Source organism: Silurus meridionalis, chromosome 7 (assembly GCF_014805685.1).
Source record: "Silurus meridionalis isolate SWU-2019-XX chromosome 7, ASM1480568v1, whole genome shotgun sequence".
Lineage (NCBI taxonomy): Eukaryota > Metazoa > Chordata > Actinopteri > Siluriformes > Siluridae > Silurus > Silurus meridionalis.
Window position 1 is genome coordinate 20,062,024 of NC_060890.1, and position 27,476 is coordinate 20,089,499.

Genomic DNA, 27,476 nt, shown 5'->3' on the forward strand with positions numbered 1-27,476 from the left:
TACGAATCAGTCTGACGCATTCATCGGAAGCTGGGATCGGTTCTTCACGCAGTCCTGCTGTCTTTTGTTACTTGGAACCTGATCGTTCTGCTCTGATCTACCCAATGGTGAGAGTATAAGCACATGCATGCTGATTCTTCAGGGAATGAAAAGAACTACTGGCCAAGCATGAGTGACAGCTGAGGACAGCCTCAGATCATTTTGCATAATGGAGTCCAATAATTCAAGGCCAGGAAGTGAAATTCGATTTCTCCTGTCTGTTGTCACTTGGTCTACATTATGAGACGGAACAAGGTTGATTTCTTTAAAATATTTTAATACAATACACTTGACTAAGCTTCATCCTTTTTGATCTTTGTGTCAACATACCTTTCATCTTTGTTCGTACAGCAGAACCTTTGTGCAAAAACGAACGCATTAAACGCACGTCTTTTTCCCCAATAATCACTGTGGAACCATAGCACTAAAAAAAACAGACTAGTTCTGTAAAAAAAATTACAATACTAAAGTGTGAAAATATGTCCAATTGCTAGTGGCTTTAAGATGCTAGTCCAAGAGCTATTTAAAGGGAAAAGGCACAATACAAAACATGACATCTGCACAGACCAAAAAGTCACTTAATGCAAGCTGAATTCACAACTAGACCATACAACATAGGGCTTTTGTGCTCTAGAACAGTGGGTCAATTGGTACCAGGCCGCACAGAAAGAATGCATAACTTACATTATTTCCGTTTTATTTATTATCTGATTCTGAACAATGTTTTATTTTGGAAAATGACCGGATTCTCTCCTCCACATCTGTCTATGACTCACTCTTGATGCATGTCATGATGCCTCGGTCACATGTCTTACCTCCATCCTCTACCTTCTTAAAGGGGCTCCGTCCGCTAACACACAAGAAAAATGAACAACAAACACAGTGGATTCATGTTTATTATTAGATTTTGAAAATACCAGTTTTTATGGTCATATTTTATTTTGTTGTATTTATCCACCACACCTTAAAGGCCGGTCTGTGAAAATATTGTCCGACATTAAACCGGTCCGTGGCACAAAAAAGTTTGGGGGCCGCTGCTCTAGAGGCAATACAAACAGCTAGAAACAATTCTTAAGAATATTAGGAAGCCTTGAGTTTGAATATGAATAGTGAATAGAATTGAGCACTAAAGCTTTTAACACAAACAATTTATGTGTGAAGAAACATAACCCAAGCAAAGTTTTACTCATTGAGCATCATGTACTACATATAATCTCTAGGCATTGGTAGCCTACTACTAGTTACTAGCGGTAAAGTGCTTTAGCCTGGTCACCTGCAGTGTTTCCTCATTTCATGTGTCTGCATTAAAATCAATAGATTTCTGCAAACAGTTCCACAATTTTTTTTTTTTTACGATTTTCTAGTTTGGACCATTGAAAACACGACTCCACTTAAAGGTTTTACCTCATTCGCCGTTTGTATGAAAGCCAAAAAGAATGCTTTTTTTGTTGTTGTTTGTTTTTAAAGAAACACTGATGACCCAGCGTCAATCTTGGCATGCCCTTCGCAGTTCTGCATTATTAAGCATGCATTATTACTGCTGCTGACCTGGCGGTTAGCTTGTGGTCTGTAATTTATTTAAGATCTTATTTGCAATTTGATTTCGCTTTGTTCTATAAACACACTATTGTGCAGAGGCACCAGAATAGAAATACCCAGTGTATTTCTTCTAAATCCACCACTCCGGCAGTACAGACCCTTCTCTTAACAGGAGCGTTGATAAAACCTCAGTGTAAATTTAAATTTCATCAGTCCATGTGTATAAATCCTTGTGTCCGACAGCAAACCTTAGCAAGTAGAAAGTAGTTCCTGGAGATATTGGTGTTTTCCACATTGTTCCTTCTTAATAGCTCAATACGTAGCTTTTAATGTTATTCTGCTCGCATGCTCATGTGCACATTTTAGAATTGCCTGTGTGTTTTGTATTAAGCCCCTCGAACGTGCGAGTGTGTACAGACACAAGTACCTACCTACTGGAGGTTTCATGGCACTCAAGAGTACAATAACCGTGCAATACAATAACCCTGCATCACCTGGCAGCTAGTTATACAAAGAAATGTCAACGTGTGCAAATGAAATCACCCCGTTTTTGTAAAGCATGGCCTTGCTTTGGGGAAAGGTCATTCCCATGAGCTATAATGGCGAGAACAAGCTGGGGGAAAAAATGACGGATATGAACGTTTGATAAGTGGAACAAAATGCTGAGGACATGAGAATAAATCCCTGGACCCCACATCACCTCCTTCTACAAGACTTTTTTCGGTGATAGCGTGCAATCCACGAGGACATGAAGCATTAATATTACATGACTGAAGGTTGCACCAAATGGTCTCTTTAAGAAGACGAGCTGGGAGTTAGAATATAAACGTTGTTTGCTGTTACACGATTTTCTAAGAAATCACTAAGGTCTACATACACACTTAAACAGGCTTTGGGATGAAGTGTATAGCAGGGGTTATTAGTCTCTCTCTCTCTCTGACTGGGAGATGTATGTATTCTGTCTGAATAGCCTCCCATTAGCAGTAGTTGTCAAGGCTATGAAAGCGGGTTTGGCTTAAACCTCTGGGTGGCCCTCACATCTCCCCCGTGTCTCGCCAACTCAGACACACAAACCAGGAAGTAAAAAGTCAGTGAGAAGCAAGAAAAGATAAAAAAAAAAAACATTTGTATTCACTGACTGTAGTGCTCTGGGTCACAGTGTCTTGCAAGCCATGGGCATATAGACAGAAGTTAGACATGTGACCACAACCCAAACTACTGTAAAGTGTACTTTGCAAAGTCTCGGGACACACACACACACACATCCACAAAACCTCCAACCAGATGACACAAACTCTATTATGGACAAACAAGAACACAGAGAAAAGATGACAGACAAAAACAAGTGGAAAAGGTAGGGGCAGTAGTGTGTGTGTGAATGGAGAGATGGACATGCCACCTGTGTTTTGAAGGCGAGAACAAGAATAAACAGGCAGAGCAAATACACAGGCGGGCGGATGAAAATGTATGGGGAGCCGGAGTTAATTTAGCACCTCGGAAGACAAGCTTTCATTCTGAGGTCTAAAAAAAAAAAATGAACAGGACACGATGACTCAGAGCCGTGCTGACAGATCTGGTCTTCTTGCAGCACAAAAACCCCACGTGATGTAACAGTCTAGCAGCGTGCAGTCACCGGCTAACGGAATACATCCCTCCTGCACTGCTGGGCTACAGCCAGACGAGCGTGTATTAAAGTGGTCTAAAAATTGAGCACAACATTCAGTTGGTTCAAATGATGCATTATCCGGCGTCTTCCAGCACCCTGCATCTGGCATAGACAGTAGCAGGAACAATGATAAAATCAAAGTCGCTCTGTATTAAGTAAGTTTGCTAGCGATGTAACCGAATAAAAATACATTATTCAGAATTAATAGATAATAGTTTCATAACAAATACAGATACTGTTTTTTTTGTTTTGGTTTCCCCAGAAAGGTTCATTAAAGATCCAGATAAGATTGGAAAAGAATGTATCAGGACTGTGATTGCAAGAAACACAGCAAAAAAAAAAAAAAAAAAAATTCTAATGGGACCATGTACCACACATTTACAGCATTCAGTAATAATATATAAAAAATATAAGTGATGTTAGTAAGTTACAATACATTAGACTACTAGCTTGTTTAGCTACTAAACTAAAAATAGGAGCTGTGCAATTAGAACAGCCATGCACACATTACTTCTTAAAGCATTTATTAAAATTAGTGATGTAGCTGAGTCTGAGAAACTACCAGAGCCAGAACTCACCTAGAGTGCTTTTTATCCACTACAACATTTGTAACCCATTTTATAATTCAATGCAAATGTATATATGGATATTTATAACCCTAAATATACAATAACCCAGCCATTAGGGCTGCACAAGCCAGTGCACTCTTAGTGCCGGTCTTAAGCCCGTATAAATGGGGAGGGTTGCGTTAGGAAGGGAATCCATTGTAAAATGTGCCAAATCAAATATATGGATTACAAAACTAAATTTCATATCGGATCGGGCGAGGCCCGGGTTACCAACAACCACCACAGGTATTGTTAACCAACAGGGTACCGGTGGAAATTGGGCTACTGTTGGTCGAAGGAGGAGGAGGAGAGGAGGAAGACGTCTACAGAGACGGCAGGGAAAGGAGCGGTGTAGGAGAGTGGAGGTCCGGGTTGATACTTTAAATGTTGGTACTATGACTGGTAAAGGGAGAGAGGTAGCTGATATGATGGAGAGGAGAAAGGTAGATATGTTGTGTGTTCAGGAGGCCAGGAACATTGGAGGTGGGTTTAAACTGTTCTATCATGGTGTGGATGGAAAGAGAAATGGTTTAGGGGTGTTCTGAAGGAAGAGTACAGTGAGAGTGTAGAGGAGGTAAAGTGAGTTTCTGATAGAGTGATGAACATAAAGCTGGAAGTAGAAGACGTGATGATAAATGTCATCAGTGCTTATGCTCCACAAGTGGGATGTGAGATGGAGGAGAAGAAAAAATTCTAAAGTGATTTAGATGAAGTGGTAGATGCTGTACCTAGAAATGAACGATTGGTGATTGGGGCAGACTTGAATGGGCATGTACGTAGGTGAAGGGAACAGAGGTGATGAGGAGGTGATGGGTAGGTATGGCCTTAAGGAGAGGAATGTGGACAGGCAGATGGTGGTAGATTTTGCTAAAAGGATGAAAAAGGCAGTGATGAATATGTATTTTAAGAAGAAGGAGGATCATAGGGTGACGTATAAGAGTGGAGGAAGGTGCACACAGGTGGACTATGTTCTATGCAGGAGATGCAATCTGAAGGAAATTAAAGACTGTATGGTGTTAGCAAGGGACAGTGTAGCTAGACAGCATTGGATGGTGGTCTGTAGGATGGTTTTGAAGGTGAAGAAGAGAAGGAGAGTGAGGACTCAAAGAAGAATAAGATGGTGGAAACTGATGGAGGAAGAATGTAGTGAGAGATTCAGGGAAGAGGTCAGACAGGGGCTCGGTGGTGGTGAAGAGGTGCTGGATGATTGGGCAACTAATGCAGAAGCGATTAGGGAGACAGCTAGAAAAGTACTTGGTGTGACATCTGGAAAATGAAAGGAAGACAAAGAGACATGGTGGTGGAATAAGAAAGTGCAGGAGAGCACAAGATGAAAGAGGTTGTCAAAACAGAAGTGGGATCGACAGAGCGATAAGAAAAGTAGGCAAAAAAATTACAAGGAGATGCGACAGCAGATAAAGAGGGATGTGGCGAAAGCCAAGGAAATGGCATATGAGGAGCTGTATGAGAAGTTGGACACTAAGGAAGGAGAAAAGGATTTATACTGATTGGCCAGGCAGAGGGACCGAGCTGGTAAGGATGTGCTGCAAGTTAGAGCAATAAAGAATGGAGATGGAAATGTGTTGACTAGTGAGGGGAGTGTGTTGAGAAAAAGGACGGAGTATTTTTAGCAGCTGATGAACGAGGCAAATGAGAGAGAGAGAGAGAGAGAGAGAGAGAGAGAGAGAGAGAGAGAGAGAAGGTTGGATGGTGTGGAGATAGTGAAGCAGGAAGTGGGTAGGATTATTAAGGAGGAAGTAAAAAGCAGCAATTAAGAGAATGAAGGGTGGAAAGTCGGTTGGACCAGATGACATACCGGTAGAAGCATGGAGATGTTTAGGAGAGATGCAGTGGAGTTTTTAACAGGACTGTTTAACAGGATTTTGGAAGGTGAGAGGATGCCTGAGGAATGGAGAAGGAGTGTGCTGGTACCGATCTTTAAGAATAAGGGAGATGTGCAGACCTGCAGTAACTACATTTACTATTAAGTTGATCAGTCACACCATGAAGTTATGGGAAAGAGTAGTGGAAGCCAGGCTGAGAGAAGAGGTGGCCATCTGTAAGCAACAGTATGGTTTAATGCCGAGGAAGAGCACCACAGACGCCTTATTCGCTTTGAGAATGTTGATGGAGAAGTATAGAGAAGTTCAGAAGGAGTTGCATTGTGTGTGTGTGTGTGTGTGTGTGTGTGTGGATTTAGAGAAAGCGTACGACAGGCTGCTAAGGGAGAAGTTGTGGTATTAGTATGAGGAAGTGAGGTGTGTCAGAGAAGTATGTGAGGGTGGTGCAGGACATGTATGAGGACAGTGTGACAGCAGTAAAGTGTGCAGTAGGAACAACAGTCTGGTTCAAAGTATAGGTGGAACTGCATCAAGGATCTGCTCTGAGCCCTTTCCTGTTAGCAGTGGTGATGGACAGGTTGACAAATGAGGTCAGACAGGAGTCTTCATGGACTACGATATGTGCAGATGATATTGTGATCTTGAGCAATCACACTCATTCAACATTCAGGCCCAGTTGCTGCTATAATAATCTTCACTCTACTGATAAGATTTTCACTAGATTTTGGAGCATGTTATAGGAATTTGTGCACATTCTGACACAAAAGCATCAGTAAGGCAGGAAGTGATGCTGCTGATCATGTTTTTATGGCTGTCTGTTTAAGCAGGTTTAAGGCCTCTAAGTTGCAGTGAAGGGAAATCTTAACACAAGAATGTGGTATCACATCAAGAAAGGCCCACACCTGGCACTAATGGTCAGACCTTTGACCATACAGTGTACACAGACACAGAAAGAGGCATCACATTGCCAAGCACCCCTACTAACACAACTATAATGTAATGCATGTCTAGTGTTCTGCAGCAGAAGGGTGTATGTAAATCACACTGGGTTGTTACAGATAAAATGGTTTCTCAAGGGTTCTTTGCATACTTAAATGGCTCTTAGCTTCTCAAAGTCTATTTGAAATCCTCTTTAATAGAAAACCTTTCTGTTGTAGGGTTTTACATAAACAATATAAACTATGAGCAGTTTCCTCTAACAAGAACATCAATTTTTGTCTGTACTCTTTGCTTTTTGTCAAAACCCGTACGATGTAAATCCAAGAAAAGTTGGTCAATTCTGTCAATTTATTTCTTCAAATATATAGTATAGCTAAGCTCTAATACTTCCACAAAATCAGTTTGTTTGTGCGTCTGGCAATTTTTCGCTGTTATGTCTTCCCAGGGAGTTTTGTCTTCCCATTGTGACTTCGGTCTTGCTCTGTCTGCATTTCTGTGAAGCTGCCTGGTGATGAAGTCCATTGTTAAAGCCTGCTATACAAATGCAATTTATCTGAACGGAATTAAAATTACAAAACTATACAGGTCACATGGTAACAGTAAAAGTCTTCGAATAAGAAGATAGATACTTTTTTCTTCTTCACATACTGTACAGAATCACAGCAAAACCTTTATGCTTGCCTATAGGTTTTTGTACTGCATGATCCATGAACAGCGATTCCACATAATTACAGAAATGACAAAACTCTTTCCTCAGTGGGAAAGATAAGAGTAACTCTGAAACTAACAAATTACCCAGACATAGAGATTTCTTAAAAAACCGAGCTATACATTCACATTCTTGCATAAATGGTTGTTGACAATCTGAATGACCATCTGTAAACTTCCATTACGAGCTGCCATCGTTAAACCACTGCTTTTTTTTTTTTTTTTAAAAAAAAAAAAAAAAAAAAAAAAAAACATGGAAATGGACATTCCTGGCTTCCAAATCAATTTAGAAAAGACAGAAGGTAAAGAAGTCAATTTCTGGCACTGATTAAGACAAAGTGGACACCATAATCTGCAGTCCAAAGAATAGAAAAAAAAGTGTTGCATCTCTAAGATGGATTGAAAAACAAGATCACTCAACGTGCTGCTTGCAGAGAAACTCAGTTGGGTGATTAATGACAGCTTTCAGGTGTTAATAGAACCGTGTCAGAAATCACAGCTCTATTCTGAGAGCTTTTCTTCACTGCTTGGAGACGGTCTTCGCAAAGGAAGAGCCGACACTGGCCTGATGATGATAATGTGATGAAGATGCAATGGCAAGTGATTGCAATAAGCTTTAGCACATGTTTAGTGAAGCCTTGTCAATTTCCAAACTAATTACTATCGCCAATCGCTTGCAAATAACAGCCACATGACAAACACGTGGTGTGTGGTGTAAGATTTCACCTTTAATAAAAATAAAAAAGTGATCAGATTGTTAATCGCCAAATCTATTAACCGTAAATGTTCACCTGACGCACCTTGTTTCATCATCACATTATCATCTTTAAAATCCTCAGTGTGAAGGTCGTCTCTGATGTGTCTGGTGATGATAAACTCCTGGAATAGAGCCGTTAACGGCCGTAGACAGCATGGAGACGAGGAAACGGAGAAGCAGCGCAGCAATCTCAGAAATCTCTCATGATTGAAGTAAAGGATGTCATGGCACATGCTCCAAAATTGAAACATGGTCCAGGATAAATGTCTCCAGGTTGTTTACTGTTTGTGTCTTTGAATCCTCCTACTTGTGAGTCACTGTAAAAATTCCTTTTTCAAGGAAAAAAAATAAAAATAATAATTCTAAAAAAATATATTTTTTTTAAAAAGTGCATATAGTGACATATTCTGAGATGCTTTTCAGCTCACTGCAATTATAACGAGTGGGTATTTACATTTTATTTCAGCTAGAACCAGTCTGAACATTCTCGTCTGAACTCAGCAGTTTTCTGAAATCTTGTACCAACGTCCATTCATTTTGTTCAGCAGCTAAAACGTGGCAAAAATTAGGTCATGCAGCAGAACAATGATCCGAAGCACACCAGCAAATCCACAACAGAATGTGTAAAAAGGAGCAGAATTATGGTGTTTCCCAGTCAAAGTTCTGACTTCAGCCTGACTGTAAATGCTGTGGCAGGACCTTAACAGAGCTGTGCATGAATAAATGCCAGCAAACATCAAAGAACTAAAGCAGAAAAGAAAAGTGAAACAAAATTCATCAACAATAACCTGAGAGACTGAAAGTCATACAGAACACCAGGACTTTAAGTTATGCTGCTAGAGGTGCTGCACACATGGTTTCTCAATTTTTGCTTGATTTTTTGCAAAACTAAATAATGGCACGATGTAATGTACCATGTTTTCTTGAGAATGTATTTACCTTTAAGACATGCTAAACACCTGATTTTTTAAATTAATTTATTATATCCTGATACGTAAAACCATAGAATTCTAAGACTGTGTAAAGAAATCCCCGCTTTACCGTGGCTCGGATCTGGCGCCCCCGGTTTATCGCGGAATTGCATTTGCCACATAACTAATTTGTTTGGCTACAGTAAACGGGGTATTACTGTATTTGCATTTCACATGACTGTATAGTGCATAAACACACAGACAGTCCAGTTTCATTTTTCTGTGATTATTAATGCACAAAAAAAAAAACCCAGTCAGGTTTGAGGACAATAAGCCAAACAAAAAAAAAAAAAAACTTGAACTTTACCATGTTTGCCTATGGGGATGACAAACCAGGAAATTACAAGCAATTAAAACAAAGTTCATTATACTACAGCCATTATTCTTCAGCTGAAAGAGAAAAGAGACTGACAGTGAAAGAGACTAAATATATAGTGAGAACATTTTAAGAAAAATGAAACACCTTGAATAAAGTGTCTCAAAGAGAGAAATGTTTTTCTGTAAAACAGTCAGTGAAAATGGTTCATTTTAATGGTAAAGGACTAGTGTGAAAAGAGAATTTAGAAAATGTGAAAGTGTTACAGTAAGGCATGTCAAAGTAATGTGTATAAAGTCAAGCACCTCCATCAAGGTTTTACTTGAAGGTGAATGACTCAGAGAATTAAATAAAAGGTGCACCAAGCTGAGCTACATATTAAAGAGTTAAGCAATAATGTACAAAATAAAAATAAAAAAATCTATTCCTTAATTAAATAACTGAAACAATGTGAATAGTGATGTGACGTGAAATCTATGAGTGATCCTTAATATTAGTTTAAGAAAGAAAGGAGAATAAAAAACGTCTTATTTTATAGCACTTTTAAAGAGAATATGACATCAAAATCAAATCAAAACATTTTTCTCTCCACATTCTGAACGATTTATTCGGCAGGTGTGCTCTGGTTTTATCTATCAGGATTGGACTGGAAGGAAACTTGCTTGAAACAAAACTGGGAATTGAGTAGGAAGTTGGATGTGTGTGTACATGTTTTTGTCCCATGACTGAAGCCATATTTATTTAAGTCTGCATGAGTCGGCAATAACGCATTACTGTAACACAGTTACTTTTGACAGTAACTGATACTGTAAAGCACTATGGGCGTGTCTCCGTTTATTCAGGTCTGTGCGGCAGTAACTGCGAGTCGAGGCGAGAGCAAGACGAGTTTCTCAAAGTGGAAATATGCTCATTATTTCACTTTGGTTGTGCATAAATACAAAAACGTTTTAGTCAAATGTAAGCTGTGTCTTTCTGGTTCGAAGGTCATGTCTACTGCGATAAACAGCAACTCCAATCTGTTGAAGCTCTTCCAGAAACTCCACACCTCGACGAAGCTGGAAGCTAGAAGCTAACCCGGTGTTCTGTTCTACATTGTTGATAGTTTTCATACTTCAGCTGTGAAAGGAACATTTTTAAGAGCTCAACACAACAGCTTTTATGATGCAGAAGCCACTTTAGTTTTTGATTCTGAATATATTTTGTTATTGATTTCAGAAATCTTGTGATATATTCAGTTTGTGCTGTCTGACTTAAATAAAATAGTGCTTAAAAATGACTGTGTTTAAGTCAGTTTTGTGTTTTACATTAAAGAAAGTTCTTTACAAAAAGTAACTAAAAAGTTACTTTTAACAGTCACGCATTACTTTTTGGTGTAAGTAACTAGTAACTGAAACTAGTTCCTATTCCTTAGTAACTAGCGCAACACTGCCTGCTAGTAACAAAGGCGGGGTCAACTGTTCAAGTCGATGTTTGTGCTCAAAAGCATCTCAAACACATGTTCAAAAAAAATATATAGATATTAATTCTAATGTGGACAAAAGAAATTAGTCTTCTTAGTAATGAACCATGCAAAATCTGATAAATTGCTAATCTAAGAAGTCAGTTTTAATTTTAGGGTTCTTGAATATATGTAAAATCTCAAAAAGTACCTAAATGGCTATGAAGAATACGACTCCAGGTGGCTCCGTGCTAAAAATGTAAACCTTTTATAATGCTAACATACACCGATCAGGCATAACATTATGATCACCTGCCTAATATTGTGTTGGTCCCCCTTTTGCTGTCAAAACAGTCCTGAAAATTAACAGCATTAACTTCTTCAGCAATTTGAGCTACGGGAGCTCGTCTGTTGGATCAAACCACACAAGCTGGCCTTTGCTCCCCACACCGTTCACCACTGTTCCTTCCTTGGAGCACTTTTAAAAAAGATACTGACCACTGCAGACCAGGAACATCCCACAAGAGCTGCGGTTTTGGAGATGCTCTGACCTCTGACATCACAATTTGGCCCTCGTCAAACTCACTCAGATCTTTACGTTTGCCAATTTCTCCTGCTTCTAACATCAACTTTGAGTACAAAATGTTTACATGTTGCATAATATATCCCACCCAATAACAGGTGCCATGATGAAGAGATAATCAGTGTTCTACCTGGTTGGTGTATGTAAAATCTCAAAAGTACCCGAGATCACTATGGAGAAAATCCCAAACGCAGAGGGAAAGATGACTTGATGCTAAAATAAGTATCAGTGCACAAAGACAAATCATTTCAATACATAATATTTATAAAGAAGGTTAGACTAAGTAACAGTGCTCAGAAACAAGCTTTTCCATAGGGTCAAAAGGATTCATGTTTGTTCTGACCACTGCTTCATCTGAGGAAGCAGGAAAGAAAATATTTCAGGTGTTGCCTGTAACGCTGAGTCACCATTTCAAAATTTTGACTAAACCAAAAACGTTGGTACCGCTGACATCAGCCCTACCCTGCTACTGATTAAATGCCTAATTATAGAACCAAAGTGGTACTTTAGAAAAGCACAGCATGTTCTGCTGGAACCAACAAAGCTAAAACATCACACTGTGCTCTCAAAACCCATATGGACCGCTTCAAGGAGCAACAGCATACGAAATCGCACGAGAACCTGCTCCCATGTGTTCATCCGGCTCACAGCTCAACGAGAGAGAGGCATTCACATAATAAAACAAAGTGTGAGCATGCAGCGTGGGGGATCAGTAAGGCTGGAGAATGTGAGGTATTTATAATTCATGCCATTGTTTTGTGTAGCCCCTGCACATCTGATAGCGCTGGTGCGGAGGCCGCCATTAGCATCCACAAGAAAAAAAAAAAAAGAAAACAAACAAACAAAAAAAAAAAAAGAACAAATTCAGTGTGTGCATGGAGGGAAACACAAAACAGTTGCCCACTTCTAAGAGCTGTTTCTAAGCAACAGAAGGGATGAGAGAGGGAAATAAAAAAGAAAGAGAAAGAGGGGTTTTAATCTTGGGATATTTTTACAAGTTATTCTTAAAATTCCCAGATTTGTCATGCCCCCATTGCTCCCACATATTGGAATGAGATGTTAATGGAGCTTTATAATATCCTGTACATATTTACACTTACACTTTAAACATCGATAACCGTAGTCCTGAGGACTTACTGCATTAAAAGCCTTAACCATAAACAAAACCCACGAAAGGGCAGCGATGACGAAACAGAAAACGCAGAGGCCTGGTGCTGGACACAAGCCGCACTCACTTGTTCTGCATCATGTTCATGATGACCCAGTCAGTAGGGTAGACGTTCTTCCCGATGAGGTCTTTGAACATGATAAATGTTTCCATTAAGAAGTCCTGTAAAGGAAAGGAGGGAGAGTGTGAGATGAAACAACGCTCTATAACAGCCTGCACTAAAGGCTACACACACATACACACAGTATATAAACCTGAGACCACATCGATTTGAAATTGCCCTTTTTAAACCTCATTGTAAAATGAGTTTAATACTTGTTGGGAAGAACCTTCAACTTCTGGTGTTTGAAGTGCTAAAGTCAAAAGAGACCAGCAGTGTGTATTTAGTGTAATTCACTCATTGAAAGCTTTTATAGCTAAAACCTGAAAGACAAACACACATCCATGTGGTGAGGAGTAAAGTCACAGTTACTAAGAAAAGAAATACTAATAATAAATGCTGCTTTTTTTGCACCAATCAAACAGCTAATTAAAAACAATTATATATTCCTAATTCATTGTAAAGCCTATATAATAGTCAAGTCAAGTTTATTTCTATAGCGCTTTTCACAACAGACATTGTCTCAAAGCAGCTTTACAGGATTTAACAGTTAAGGTGAACGATGTGTATTAATCCCTGATGAGCAGCCGTGGCGACTGTGGCAAGGAAAAACTCCCTTAGATGTTATGAGGAAGAAACCTTGAGAGGAACCTCAAAAGGGGAACCCATCCTCATTTGGGTGACATCAAGAGTATGATTATAAATCTTTAAACAATACAGAACACTGGAGAGTGAGAACTAATATGATTACTGACATGTAAGATTATGAGTGATGTTCTTTCTACAGTCTTTTACAGTCATTTGAGGTTATGGAACATGGAACCAGGAGCTACTGAGCAACTCATAAAAAGGTTTGGCAATAATACAGTCGTTCCCCCTGTTTATCGCGGTAGTTTAGTGCCAAAACCGATTGCGAAAAACGAATTTTCACGATAAACGGACGCCACCCCAAAAATGCCTTTTTTAAAAATTGTTAATTCATCCTCCAACACTCTTTAAACACACACAAAAAAACATTTGCAAGAATATAAAAAGATGAATGTTAAATTCGTCTAAATTTCTGTAAATTCGTACAAATGTCACATTTATAGTGAGTGCTGTACGGTGCAGTACAGTAGTGTAGCCTATGCATAGTTTCTCTGGTTGTTTATTGGTTGAAGTGTCCTATGATGTCAAAAAAGAGACCGAGTTAAAGATACACGTCACTGCGTTCTTTATTTTCATTGGCTGAATCTGGTGATGCGTGTCTTTAATTCCAACATTGTTACGTTGAAGGGTACAACAACCGATAAATAAGCGGAAACCTACGGTTTCTTGTGATGCTACTCATTTCTTATGATGAACCGAAATCGAGACCAGTCGCGATACTAAATAGTTATGTGCCAAATTGAAAAAGGCGATAAAGGGTGACTGCGAGATTCAAACCTCGATGAACTGAGGGACGACTGTATTTCCAGTAAAATAGTATTCAGTTAATGTACTTTCAACGAGGTTAAGAACACATCTCAAAACATCGATCCCCCATCATACACAACACTTCCAGCTATCTAGAAACAAGAGTATAATGGTGCAGCTTGGTACGGTAATGTATGATCAGATTTCTGGATTTAAAATTATCATTTTAAAGGCACATTTTTAAAAAAGTCATGATAATGCTGTGTACTGGAACTCTCTTGAGGATTTGCTTTTGATTTTACATTGCATTTTTTGACACAGAAGAAGCAGCTCTACTTATTCTGCTTTAGGAAGTACAGAGTGAAGAGTAAAAAAGAAAAAAGGCAATATATTAGACGTTTCCTAGAGGGAAAGATAAGCTATAAATGCGACATGTATCTAGAACAAAACAAGACATACTGATGATTGCATCCTGTGGCCTCAAGTCCACTGCACAGTTATGTTCTTGCTCTACAACCAACATGTTCTACAGTGACAAGTATATTGTTGTGTAATAAATTTACTACAAATAAATGCTGCCTCATTCTTTGTGTCATCAAACTTTCTTTTCCAAACATTGAGCTGAATTAGTTTCAAAGATATTGATTTTGTTTGTCCAGAGTCCTGATTTATCTAAAAGCTTATATACATATAAAAGTGTTTCTTTTTTCATCGTTGAAGAAGAGTGGAGATGGAATGAAGATGACTGAGATGCAGGTTATTGCTGTATTGTCTTCTGTGAAACATTCGATCGTGCTGCTTTCAGGTCGTCCTGCAACTGCTTTGAGTGCCTGATGCATTTGCGTCCTCTTGTGTTACACCAAATTCCACCCATAAACATCTTTTTTTGTCTTATAAATAAATTATTTACTTTTTTAAAATGGATATATGCAATGGCAGGTAATTGGTATGTTACAGGTATTGGTATGTCTGCTTTCATTTTCATCGTTTGTCTTATCAAGAGGTGGCAGTAGCATGTATTTGCAATTTAAACTAATAAGAAATAAAAGAGAATACACAAATGACAATAAAATGCACTATATGGACAAAAGTATTGGCCCACCTGACTTTTTCAGTCTTATCTAAAATTGTTGAAAACCACAGTTCGAGGTACACAACTGTAAAGGATGACTCTGGATACAGAAGCATTATATTTTCCCTTCACTTGAACTTACAGACCCAAACCTGTTTCAGCATGACAACTGCCATGTGCAAGCTCAATGATGAAGTGTCCTGCTATAGAGCTCTGGCCTCAACCCTACTGAACACCTTTGGGATGAATTGAAATGCTGACCTCACCCCAGACCTCCTCACCTCACCTACATCAGTACCTGATTTTTCGAACGCTCTTGTGGCTGAATGAGCGCAAATCTCCACAAGCACACTCCTGCGAAGATCTTCCCGGAAGAGTGGAAGTTATTTCAACAGTCAATGTGGAATGAGACGTGTCAAAAAGCGCACACAAATCTTTCAATCAGTGTCCACAACATTTGTTCATATAGTGTACATTTTGACATGCTATATTTGTTATTCGATTCGAATATGACCGAATATAATTCCGTATCAACTACCATTTTCACACCACTGTCGAGTATCTGAATGACTTTAAACGGTCTGCCAACTACTTTAAACGTTCTGCTATACGTTTTCATTCCAGTGTCGCGTTTCACAGAACAGGGTCCAAGATTGAGAAATAATGCACAGCTGAGCAGAAGAGAAATGCCCTTGAGAGCGTCGTTTGGTTCGGATTCCTTTCTCTCGCACTGATTTGCTCGAATGAACAGCCGCTAAGCAAATACTTTTAATCAGAGATTAAACTAGAGCCAGCAGTGTTGGACACGCAGCAAAAACTATATTCAATAACATCCGATAGAGCCGAACTTTGAGTAGTCAATTATCAAGTTGCCTTTGTGCAATAAAAAAAAAAATAAACACAACTCACCACCACATCTGTTCTCATCTTTCCGAAGGTGTTGATCAGGTGAGTATAATGATAGTCGTCCATCTGTCGGAGTGTAGCCGTCATACTTGCCACAAAGCTGCCCTGTAGATAAAAAGTGGAAGAGAAGGAGAGAAGAGGGAGAGAGAGAGAGAGAGAGAGCTCATTAAGAGGCAGACGAATGTCTTACACTGAAAGTGCTGGTACAAGCAATAATCTACTACAAAAAGCACTGCCTGTCAAGAACACAATCAGGCCCAGTGCTCACCAATCTGTACAGTACATGACAAATCTTTAAAGACACACTCTTTCAGAGCATCACACTCCCTCATCCAAACAATTAAAGTTTGATTCTTGTCTCAGAGCAGCAATAATGCTGTATGTTCATAAGTCTTGCTGAACAGCTGCCTCAGTGGACAGAGGACTTTAATTAGCCAGGGACAGTACAGTGAAGGTAATAACGTGAAACAAACAAATGCAGGAACCAAAACACCGGGTTATTCAGCATTCACAATTATCTCCACATACTATTTCAGTAAGCCGACTAATGAGCGGAGGAAGGAAATTGCCTATGGCAACTGTGATTTCACTTCTGCAGTAAATAACTGATAAAAGTTGCACAGGATAAACTTTCTTGCTCTCAGAAAGCATACATGTCCAGGCCTTATCGAAGATGTAAAAGAAGCTGAACAAAAAGGAGAAGGATGAGGTGGAGAGAAGGTGAGGAGGAGGCTATCACTCCTCTATTGGGTTTAATTAATGCAGGAGGCTGCACCCGATGGGCTCGTAATGAAAAACTGTTCTTTTCCAAATATTACAGTGGGATGGTGTTATTACATGCTATTAACTGGAGACCAATCAGCATACAGAGCAGCATGGAAATCAGAAACTGAGAAGAGAATTGCAACAATAATGGCTACGCTATTATGAACAGTGGGAATAAAGGTGCGTTATCACCGCAGGTCTCCACTGTGACACATGGAACCATCCACCAGCAAGTAATTGTTCATTACAGCCATTTTCAATAAAGTAAGAATAACCTCTTTCTCTTCTGAACTCACAGAAATTACAGGGCAAATTCTCCCTATTTATAATAGTCAGATGGATAGATGGACAGACAGACAGCTATACAAATCAGACAGAAAGATGGAATGATGGGTAAGATTATGGATTAATTGATTAATTGAAGGATGGATATGAAGAAAAATACGTAGGTTATTAAATCAGCAGACAGACATCAATAGACATACAATCAGACATGGGGATGGAAGAATAGAAAGCAGGCAAGCAGGTGAACGAAGAAAAAGATTCAAGTCAGTCAGACAGACAGATAAACTGACAGCATCTGGATTATTCAAGAAACTGATCTGGTCAGATAAATTATTTTAAAATAAAAAAAATTCAAATAAAAAAAGATACAATTGAAAAAAAATGTTGAAATCCGTCTAGGGTAGAATAATTAAGGTTAATTTTTTTTAAAAAGCAGCGTCGTCGTCGTCCCCACCCCCACGCGCACACACCTTTACATAACACTCCTTTAGTGCTCATCTGTGTCTCATCTCTTCTGTATTTCTGGCAATGACACTGCATACAAAAGATGACAGAACTTTCCAGAGAGGCAAAGAGGCTTTCAGATGCTGACAGCAAGATCTGTAAACCCTAAGCATTATAACTGACAGGGTTGTTATTTTTTGTTCACGGTTCTTCCTGAATTGTTCCGCTTTTGTTCCGTTTGGGAGTGAATCCTGCAGTGATAATTAAGAATGGCCTACATAGCTGAAACACGAGGATATTCCTGCTCTCTCTCCGCTTTTCATCTCATACAAACAAACACACACACACACACAAACACACACACACACGTGAGCTATGATTAAAAATAATAATAATAATAAAATTCCCCTCCATCTGCACAGTGTATTTTAGCAGAACTGGACTCAGGGCCTTCCCTGTACATGGAGGCAGATTTCCCATATGCAGCATTTACTCAGTTTGAATTGTACCCCGTTGTGTTTTCTACTCTGATGTGGTTTGTTTAGGCAGGTGAGAACGCAGCTGTTGAGGGCTGAGATTAAGTGCTGGGAAATCTGGATATCTCGAGCACCAAACAAAAGGTATGGGGGGAAAAAAAACATGAAATGCAAAATGTTAAGACTAAATAATGTGAGAATTCATAATTGAAAAGATAATTGCCGCCATATTCTCCATAACCAATAACCAAGTGCGTTATACTGTTCATTTATTGATTTATTTAGTATCATCATTCTACTGACCAACTGGATTAAAGTGCAAATCCATAACGGCACAAAAACAACCAGCACAAGTGACCAGCTAAGATCTCATTAAGCCATAAATACTATCCACTTAATTAAAGAATTCATCAGCTCTGGGTTTATATCTGAAAGGAAGCAATGGGGTCATGATGTGGTCAAATAGTGAGGATGTAATATTTAATGGGTTTTTTTTTGTTTTGTTTGTTTGTCCTTTGAACAGTGATAAAAAAAAAATCTATATTAAAAAAAAAAAAAAAAAAAAACCCTTTGATATACCATTATATTTAGCCTAAATGTTTAGCCTTTAAACGTTTCTGATCTCACTAATGCTCTTCTTGCTGAAGAAGAAAATCTCCATAGCCATACCATTACATTTAGTGGCAGAAGAGTGGGAGTTATTATAACACTAAAAAGGGACTAAACCTCGAATAGGATGTTTATAAAAATCACATATGGGTAGAGCAGGCAGGTGTCATACTTTTTGAGCTTTTTCATCTCTGCCTCTTGCAAGTGCATCAATAATGCAATACTATTCAAATCCAGTGTATTACAACAATGTACAGCGAGTGATCCGAACTTCACCTGAGAACATTTTGGATTTTGTTTTATTGCCTTATATGTTTCAATCGTTCACCAACCTATTAGGTATCATTTCTTTTGGAATTAGTTTTGAAGACGAGCTCTAAAGTGGGACACTGTAAATCACCAATATCATTAGCTAGCTATCCGAGCCACAGAATACAAACTGACTGTAATTACTGGGCTCTTTATCTGATAGACAGCCACAAACGAGCTCTGCGTGATGGCTCTTAGCAGAAACAAAAGAGGAATAAAATCGTGAGGAAAGAGAGGTTGAGATTCACCACTTTTCTTCATCAGACAGCTGATCTGAACCGCCCGAATGAGTGTTTATGCTGATACAAGAACATATCCGATCAATAGACACATCACATACACCACACACCAAAACTCGCTTATATGCACTGAAAACTATACTATAAACACTATGCTGCATCTCTCCTTTCCTCATCCCTTACTCATTCAACACTACACTCCTTTACACTCATCCCTTACTCATTCAACACTACACTCCTTTACACTCATCCCTTACTCACTAAACACTACACCCTTTATACTCATCCCTTACTCACTAAACACTACACTCCTTTATACACATCCCTTACTCACTAAACACTACACTCCTTTATACACATCCCTTACTCACTAAACACTACACTCCTTTATACACATCCCTTACTCACTAAACACTAAACTCCTTTACACTCATCCCTTACTCACTCAGCACTACACCCTTTACACTCATCCCTTACTCACTAAACACTACACTCCTTTATACTCATCCTTACTCACTCAGCACTACACTCCTTTATACTCGTCCCTTACTCACTCAGCACTACACTCCTTTATACTCATCCCTTACTCACCCAACACTACACTCCTTTATACTCATCCCTTACTCACTCAACACTACACTCCTTTATACTCATCCCTTACTCACCCAACACTACACTCCTTTATACTCATCCCTTACTCACTCAGCACTACACCCTTTATACTCATCCCTTACTCACTCAACACTACACTCCTTTATACTCATCCCTTACTCACCCAACACTACACTCCTTTATACTCATCCCTTACTCACTCAGCACTACACCCTTTATACTCATCTCTTACTCACTCAACACTACACTCCTTTATACTCATCCTTACTCACCCAACACTACACTCCTTTATACTAATCCCTTACTCAACCAACACTACACTCCTTTATACTAATCCCTTACTCACCCAACACTACACTCCTTTATACTCATCCCTTACTCACCCAACACTACACTCCTTTATACTCATCCCTTACTCACCCAACACTACACTCCTTTATACTCATCCCTTGCTCACTTAACACTACACCCTTTATACTAATCCCTTACCCAACACTACACTCCTTTATACTCATCCCTTACTCACTCAGCACTACACTCCTTTATACTAATCCCTTACTCACCCAACACTACACTCCTTTATACTCATCCCTTACTCACCCAACACTACACTCCTTTATACTCATCCCTTACTCACCCAACACTACACTCCTTTATACTCATCCCTTACTCACCCAACACTACACTCCTTTATACTCATCCCTTACTCACTCAGCACTACACCCTTTATACTAATCCCTTACTCACCCAACACTACACTCCTTATACTAATCCCTTACTCACCCAACACTACACTCCTTTATACTCATCCCTTACTCACCCAACACTACACTCCTTTATACTCATCCCTTACTCACTCAGCACTACACTCCTTTATACTAATCCCTTACTCACCCAACACTACACTCCTTTATACGCATCCCTTACTCACTCAACACTACACTACTTTATACTCATCCCTTACTCACTCAGCACTACACTCCTTTATACTCATCCCTTACTCACCCAACACTACACTCCTTTATACTCATCCCTTACTCACTAAACACTACACCCTTTATACTAATCCCTTACTCACCCAACACTACACTCCCTTATACTAATCCCTTACTCACCCAACACTACACTCCTTTATACTCATCCCTTACTCACCCAACACTACACTCCTTTATACTCATCCCTTACTCACTCAGCACTACACTCCTTTATACTAATCCCTTACTCACCCAACACTACACTCCTTTATACGCATCCCTTACTCACTCAACACTACACTACTTTATACTCATCCCTTACTCACTCAGCACTACACTCCTTTATACTCATCCCTTACTCACCCAACACTACACTCCTTTATACTCATCCCTTACTCACTAAACACTACACTCCTTTATACTAATCCCTTACTCACTCAACACTACACTCCTTTATACTCATCCCTTACTCACCTAACACTACACTCCTTATACTAATCCCTTACTCACTAAACACTAAACTCCTTTATACTCATCCCTTACTCACTAAACACTACACTCCTTTATACACATCCCTTACTCACCCAACACTACACTCTTTTATACTCATCTCTTACTCACTAAACTCCTTTATACTCATCCCTTACTCACTAAACTTTACACTCCTTTATACATGTCTCTTACTCACTAAACACCTTTATACTCATCCCCTACTCACTCAACACTACACTCCTTTATACTCATCCCTTACTCAATACACTCCTTTATACTCATCCCTTACTACAACTAAGTCCTTATTGAACACTACATGCCTTATTGTCATGAAACACTTCACTCTCCTCATCGCTTAACACAACATAATCCAATTCCTCAAACATACATTAATTAAACATTAATGTAAGTAGTAACATTAACTCCCATATCCAATTCCATTATAACATAAGAGAACCTTATCCCTATCTTAAATGTAGGCCAGAGACAGTTTGAGAAATTGACAGCCAGACTTCAGGTATTGAATTAAAATATTTGTGAAAGGCAACATGATTAATGAAAGCGTATGAAAACAAAATCACATTGATCAGAATGTGTGAGAGCAAAAAAAAAAACAAAAAAAACAAAGAGAAAGACAGAAAGCATACTAGAAAGATTAATCACTTTGTCTGAATGTGGGAGTGTGCAAACAGACATGCGAGTGTCTGCCACTGGTATTAGTACGGCAATATTGTCCTGTCTCTTTCTGATGCCAGCGTTTGTTATTGCAATCCTAAGAGAGGCGGGTGGAGAAGGGCACATGCATCCTCTCTAGTACCATCGCTTCACTTAATCAGCATTGTACATCCAGGCACATCTCCATGGTAACTGTGGGCTCTTACGGAAATAGGTTTAAAAAAAAAAAAAAAGAGGAAAAATAAAAAGAAAGGAAGGAGGATGCTCCTTCGTGTTTGGGAATCCCTGACGGAAACGAGGCAAGTTTTTATACACAGCTGATGCTGCACAACGTTTACCTTGTTTCGAGGATGCACTAGAGAGTTATATAATGTGGAACCCAATGACTATTAATAAGAATATATATAAAAAAAATATGGATGATGCGTGAACACAAGCGCTCCATCCGTCCACAGGAAGAGGAGACGAAAGTGAACGATTGAAGGACACAAAACACAGCACAATATAATAAGAATTTATCCAGCCTCTTAATTATATAATTGCCTTAATTTTCATGTAAACAAGCACAAGCCAGCACAATCTCCATCAACACAGCTTGGAAAGTAATCTAAAATCATCCATAAGTAGCAGATAAGCACTTACACATAACCATCTGTTAAAAACTGGGGTGGGGGGAGTCACTAAGGCTTGTGTAGGAGTAACGAGACAGACTGCATTATTATAAAGTTGTGCTGAGTGTGACAAGCTCGCTGTGTGTGCAGATCTCATCTAATGCAAGATCAGAAATTCCACAGTGCAAAACCACCACCTTGTTCAATGTGTGCTGCAAGTCCACTGCCTGAATGCTCCTCAGAGTGAAATAAATAGCCCACCCAAGACTGGAACACTATATAACAATGCAAGACTGTCAACTAGTCACGGTACTTGCTGTTCTGAAATGATGTCTGGATCTGCTGAGGTTTCACAGGGAAAGCATCTCTGGCTAAACAAAACGCTCTGAAATGCTCAGCTTTCACTGTACATACACTAAAACTGGACTCAGAACTACACACAGTGCAAATAAATGTATGAGAAAAACAAAATCGCACAAAATGATAGTCAGACAGATCTGTCTCAGCCGGCTGTGCATTCGCAATTACACATATGCAGGAAGGATGAAAGGGTGTGTGTGTGTGTGTGTACTGTAGTAAGGACAGAGTTGATATAATTTGCATTCTGACTCAGCACTTTCAGTCTGAAGGGTGAGGACAAAGAGACTCTACACTAAAAAAAAACACGAGGAGAATCTCTCCGCAGACTGACCCCACACACACACACAATTTCTATCTGAATTCACGCGCAGGAACTAAGAAGCAACCATAATGACACAATGCATTAAGTGTAATAGGCACCTTTATAATGACTTTTCTCTATTAGAGTCTGTTTTAGGATCGTCTATAATCACAGTGAGAAACAGAAACACCCAGATAATTATCTACATCGCTGTTTAACCATACATTTATTCATAATTCCCTGGGTGACTAATTTATTATTCGAAATGTCCCGGTGTTTTTTTTTTTTTTTTATTCTGATCGTCAGACTCCTCGCAGCATATGTCAGAACATTAACTTTCCTAATACATCATCTTCATCCCATCAGATCATCCGTCTCCACACCCCCCTCTCCTCTACATCTGCCTCTTTTATCCCAACTACCTGCATGTCTTCCCTCACCACATCCATAAACCTCCTCCTTGGTCTTTCTCTTTTCCCCCTTCCTGCTCCATCCTCAGCATTTTCCTACTGATATACCCCATGTCCCTCCTCTGTACATGTCCAAACCATCTTAATCTCGCCTCCCTCACCTTGTCTCCAAAACGTCCTACATGTGCTGTCCCTCTAATAAACTCATTTCTAATCCTGTCCATCGTCGTCAATCCCAGCAAAACCCCAACGTCTTCAGCTCTGCTACCTCCAGCTCCACCTCCTGTCTTTTACTCAATGCCACTGTCTCTAAACCATACAACATCGCAGGTCTCATCACAGTCCTAGAAACTTTCCCTTTCACTCTTGCAGATACTCTTCTTTTACAAACCACTCCTGTCACTCTTCTCCACCCACTCCACCCTGCCTGCACTCTTTTCTTCACTTCTCTAACACACGCTTCATTACTTTACAAATATATAATAAATAATAATGCAAAAAAAGAATAAAAATTCCAATACAGTGCAACCTTGATACTTACAGGGGTTAAGTTTCAAGACCCCTCGCGAGTATAAAAAAAAATTATAATAATAAAAAAAAATAATAATAATAATTGTGAATTACTTGCCATAAATGTTTTATTTACTACTTCAAATGAATAATACAATAATAAATAGTTTTTCAAACATTTTTATGTAATTTATTAGTAATTATTTTAAACTCTGTCTTGAAATGTTACTCCGAACTTTTTTTCGTGAGTTACTCTTAGTCCGGTTCCAAATGAAAACTCGTGAACTATTGAGGTCGCGAGTGTCGAGGTTCCACTGTACTGTAAAATATTCAAAGCTGTAGTATGTTGGGCATCATAGACAACAATTCTTACAAAAATAAAAATACAAACAAACCTCTCAACTTACACTAACTTGAATTTACAATATTATCATTTTGAACTTTTTTTTCTAGGCAATTTTATTTTAAATTCACTTTACAATTCTTTTTTTTTTTTAATGACTACATCTTTAACATAATAACACGTAGAATCAGTTTGGGTATTGAGACGTTTAATGTACTCGTTCCTTGGCTCATTTAGTGCACACTAAAGATTTACCCACTGCCCCCAGATTTCAGTAATGACTGCATTAAGAGCAAACTCTTTTTTTAATGCCTTCATTCTTCGTTCTGGAAAAGAGTCTGAGCAAGCAAAAATTCACAGCATTGAACGGGTTCAGAGAATCGGGAAATTCAGTGCATTAAAAAGCATCCGAAACATTTTACAATTCAGGGCATTTAAAGAGCAGCGTTCTGCATTGAATCGTTCCGAGCATGAAAAGATTTCACTCATGTAAGATTTCAAATGTTTGAAGAATTCTAAGATTCTGGATACCGAAAATGTCTGAGCATTTCCAAATTCCATTCTGTAATAGGTAAATATGCAAACAATATGCAGCAAACTAGCAATATTAGCAATCTAAAACATCTCTAGACAGCCTGATGATACACACTGTGTTAGCGATTTTTCTGTGACCTTTTCAGAAAAGCTCAGGAAACACCAGGCACTAAATAAAAGAAATATTTTAGAAATACTTTTGCTAAAAAGTATGTTTATGATTCCTGATGTAAACTACGATACAGTCAGAGAATCCCGATTCTATACAAAAGCCATTTGTCCACTAAGCTGCAGCAACATTTCCGATACTTAGCTGCTTAGCCTTCATTCTGTTCATTTGAAGTCTCCTCAGTATAGGAGCTCTTGAGTTTTAGGTGACAGGGAGAACTCATATAATGCCTTAATTACGATGAGGTGGAAAGAGATTTGGCAGTTTACTGCTCACATATGCGTTCACAAATAAACAGCATCCAAGATGTAAGTAAATATTGGCTTTAGACCACAGTGAGCTCGGAGTAGTGACAGCTCTGGGAGACTGGTGGTACGGTTACGTCACACGTTAGGCGTGGAGACTGATAGACCACACTCAGCATGTGCTAAACAGCAGGGGTGTTTGTATGTGTCGGGTAACACGACTAGACAAGGAAAAAAAAAAAAGAAGCACAAAATGACAAACCTCTCGCACGTGAGCACAAAAAAAAAAAAAATAAATAAAAAAAAAAAAAATAAAATAAAATAAATTTACAGATGTCGATGCATCATGATTTTGGCAGATTTTTGTGCACCCACGCTCAGGCTTAAAGTACCTGCCATTATGTGTTCCTGGAGGCTAAAAGGAAGAAAAGCATTACGACTGTAGAAAGCTATTGTACAGCCACACAACACGCAAAACCTTTTAAGAGGAGCAGCAACCGTACGTTGCATGAACCCCTACAATTCTGCAACCTGCATTTTTTCCCCCCCGAGGAAAAACAGGGCTTAGGATTGCTGCAGAGAACTGAGTGTTACTGCAGAAGTTTGAGCAAAGAGGAGAGAAGAAGTTTTCTGAGAGAGCCTGATGTCACGGCTTGGAATATTCACGCTATACCGAGAACCGGGAACGTTACGGCAAACTCGATTTACATTAACAAGAATTCAGAGCAACACTGGGTGGAAATCAGGGAAAAAATTTAATAGAAATTATGATTAATAAAATTACTCAGTTTTAGGACATTAAAAAGAAATAAAAATTTATCCAATCAATTAAAAAAAGAAACACACCAATACATTACACAACTGGAGTGCTTTGGTATAAATGGAGCTTTAGAGCTTCACAAAGTTCACGAAGAATATTTAAATAGTAAGAAAAAACTATAAAAATAATTACATAAGTATATTTTGCTTGATCGCTTGCATTAGCATAGATTTTGAGATGGATAAACAAACAAGCAAAAACATTATTTAATAGAACATTCAGTAAAATGGCTAACAGGATTTATTTCATCATCTTGTCTTCTCTGGCAGCTGGGTAGTGGAACAAATTTCTACTTGATGTCTGAAGAAATGAGTCTTTAGCAGTCTTTAAACCATGGTTTTTAATATCATCGCTTCTCCTTGCAAATCTCTCCTTATAACTATTTACTTTTCCAGCTAAGATTAAAATGGTATTTCTTAGTGTGTCTCCTAATGAACCAGCACCAGGTTGTATCTATTAATGGAGACCCTAAAGCACTTTTCTACATCACTCTGGATTTTACATTCATATTTACGTCTTTTGACGGATGCTCTTATACAGCTGACTTACAATTCTCTCAATCATACAACCGAACACTTGGGGGTTAAGGCACTTGCTCAAGAGGCCCTGCAGTGGCTGCTTGATGGTGCTAAAATTTCTCAACCTTTTAATCAGAAGTCCAAAACCAGTGAGCTACAACTTCGTGGCGTCTTTACGGCATCTGCCAAATGCCATGATTGTAAATGTTGCCTACATAATTGTTCTGAAGTTATGCAATTTTGGCAACTTTTCTTCTGCAAGTCCATGGAGAAAATAATGTTAAAAAAAAAAAGGTTGCCAAACCTTCCCTTTAATTTCGATGTTCCCATTTAAAACCCTTGCAAATTTTTCACGCACTTGCAGATTAACGCTCTATTTGAATCAAGCGGGTTCTACTTAGAGAGGAGGGGCGATGTAATTATTAGTGTAATAATTAGGTCATATTTCATCTGGGGGTGATGATATGCTTTGATGATATGCTTTTAATCAGTATAAAGACACTCCAGGATTCACTCACTTTTCTACAGAATACTTTCAAAAAATAATTTAAAAAGCTTTGGTGTTTATAAGGAAAAAAAAAAAAAAAAAAAAGAAAGGTGCTTGCCACACGTATTTACAGCACTGTGAAATTCTTTCTTCATAAATCCCCGTGATGTTAGAAAGCTGGCGTCAGAGCACAGGGTCAGCCATAATACAGCGCCCCTGGAGCACAGAGGATTAAGAGCCTT

At 38.8% G+C, this 27,476-nt stretch overlaps 1 protein-coding gene across 2 annotated transcripts in view; it reads right to left on the reverse strand.

The window, feature by feature from the left end:
* The window catches only part of dock1 (dedicator of cytokinesis 1), a 269,769-nt gene that overhangs the window by 77,433 nt on the left and 164,860 nt on the right, over positions 1 to 27,476 (reverse strand). For both annotated transcript variants that reach the window (XM_046852922.1, XM_046852921.1), the window contains exons 28-29: positions 16,050 to 16,151; positions 12,641 to 12,735 (exon numbers count right to left, since the gene is read on the reverse strand). In XM_046852922.1, coding sequence (XP_046708878.1) covers positions 12,641 to 12,735; positions 16,050 to 16,151 — 197 coding nt within the window. The remainder of the gene's footprint in view (positions 1 to 12,640; positions 12,736 to 16,049; positions 16,152 to 27,476) is intronic.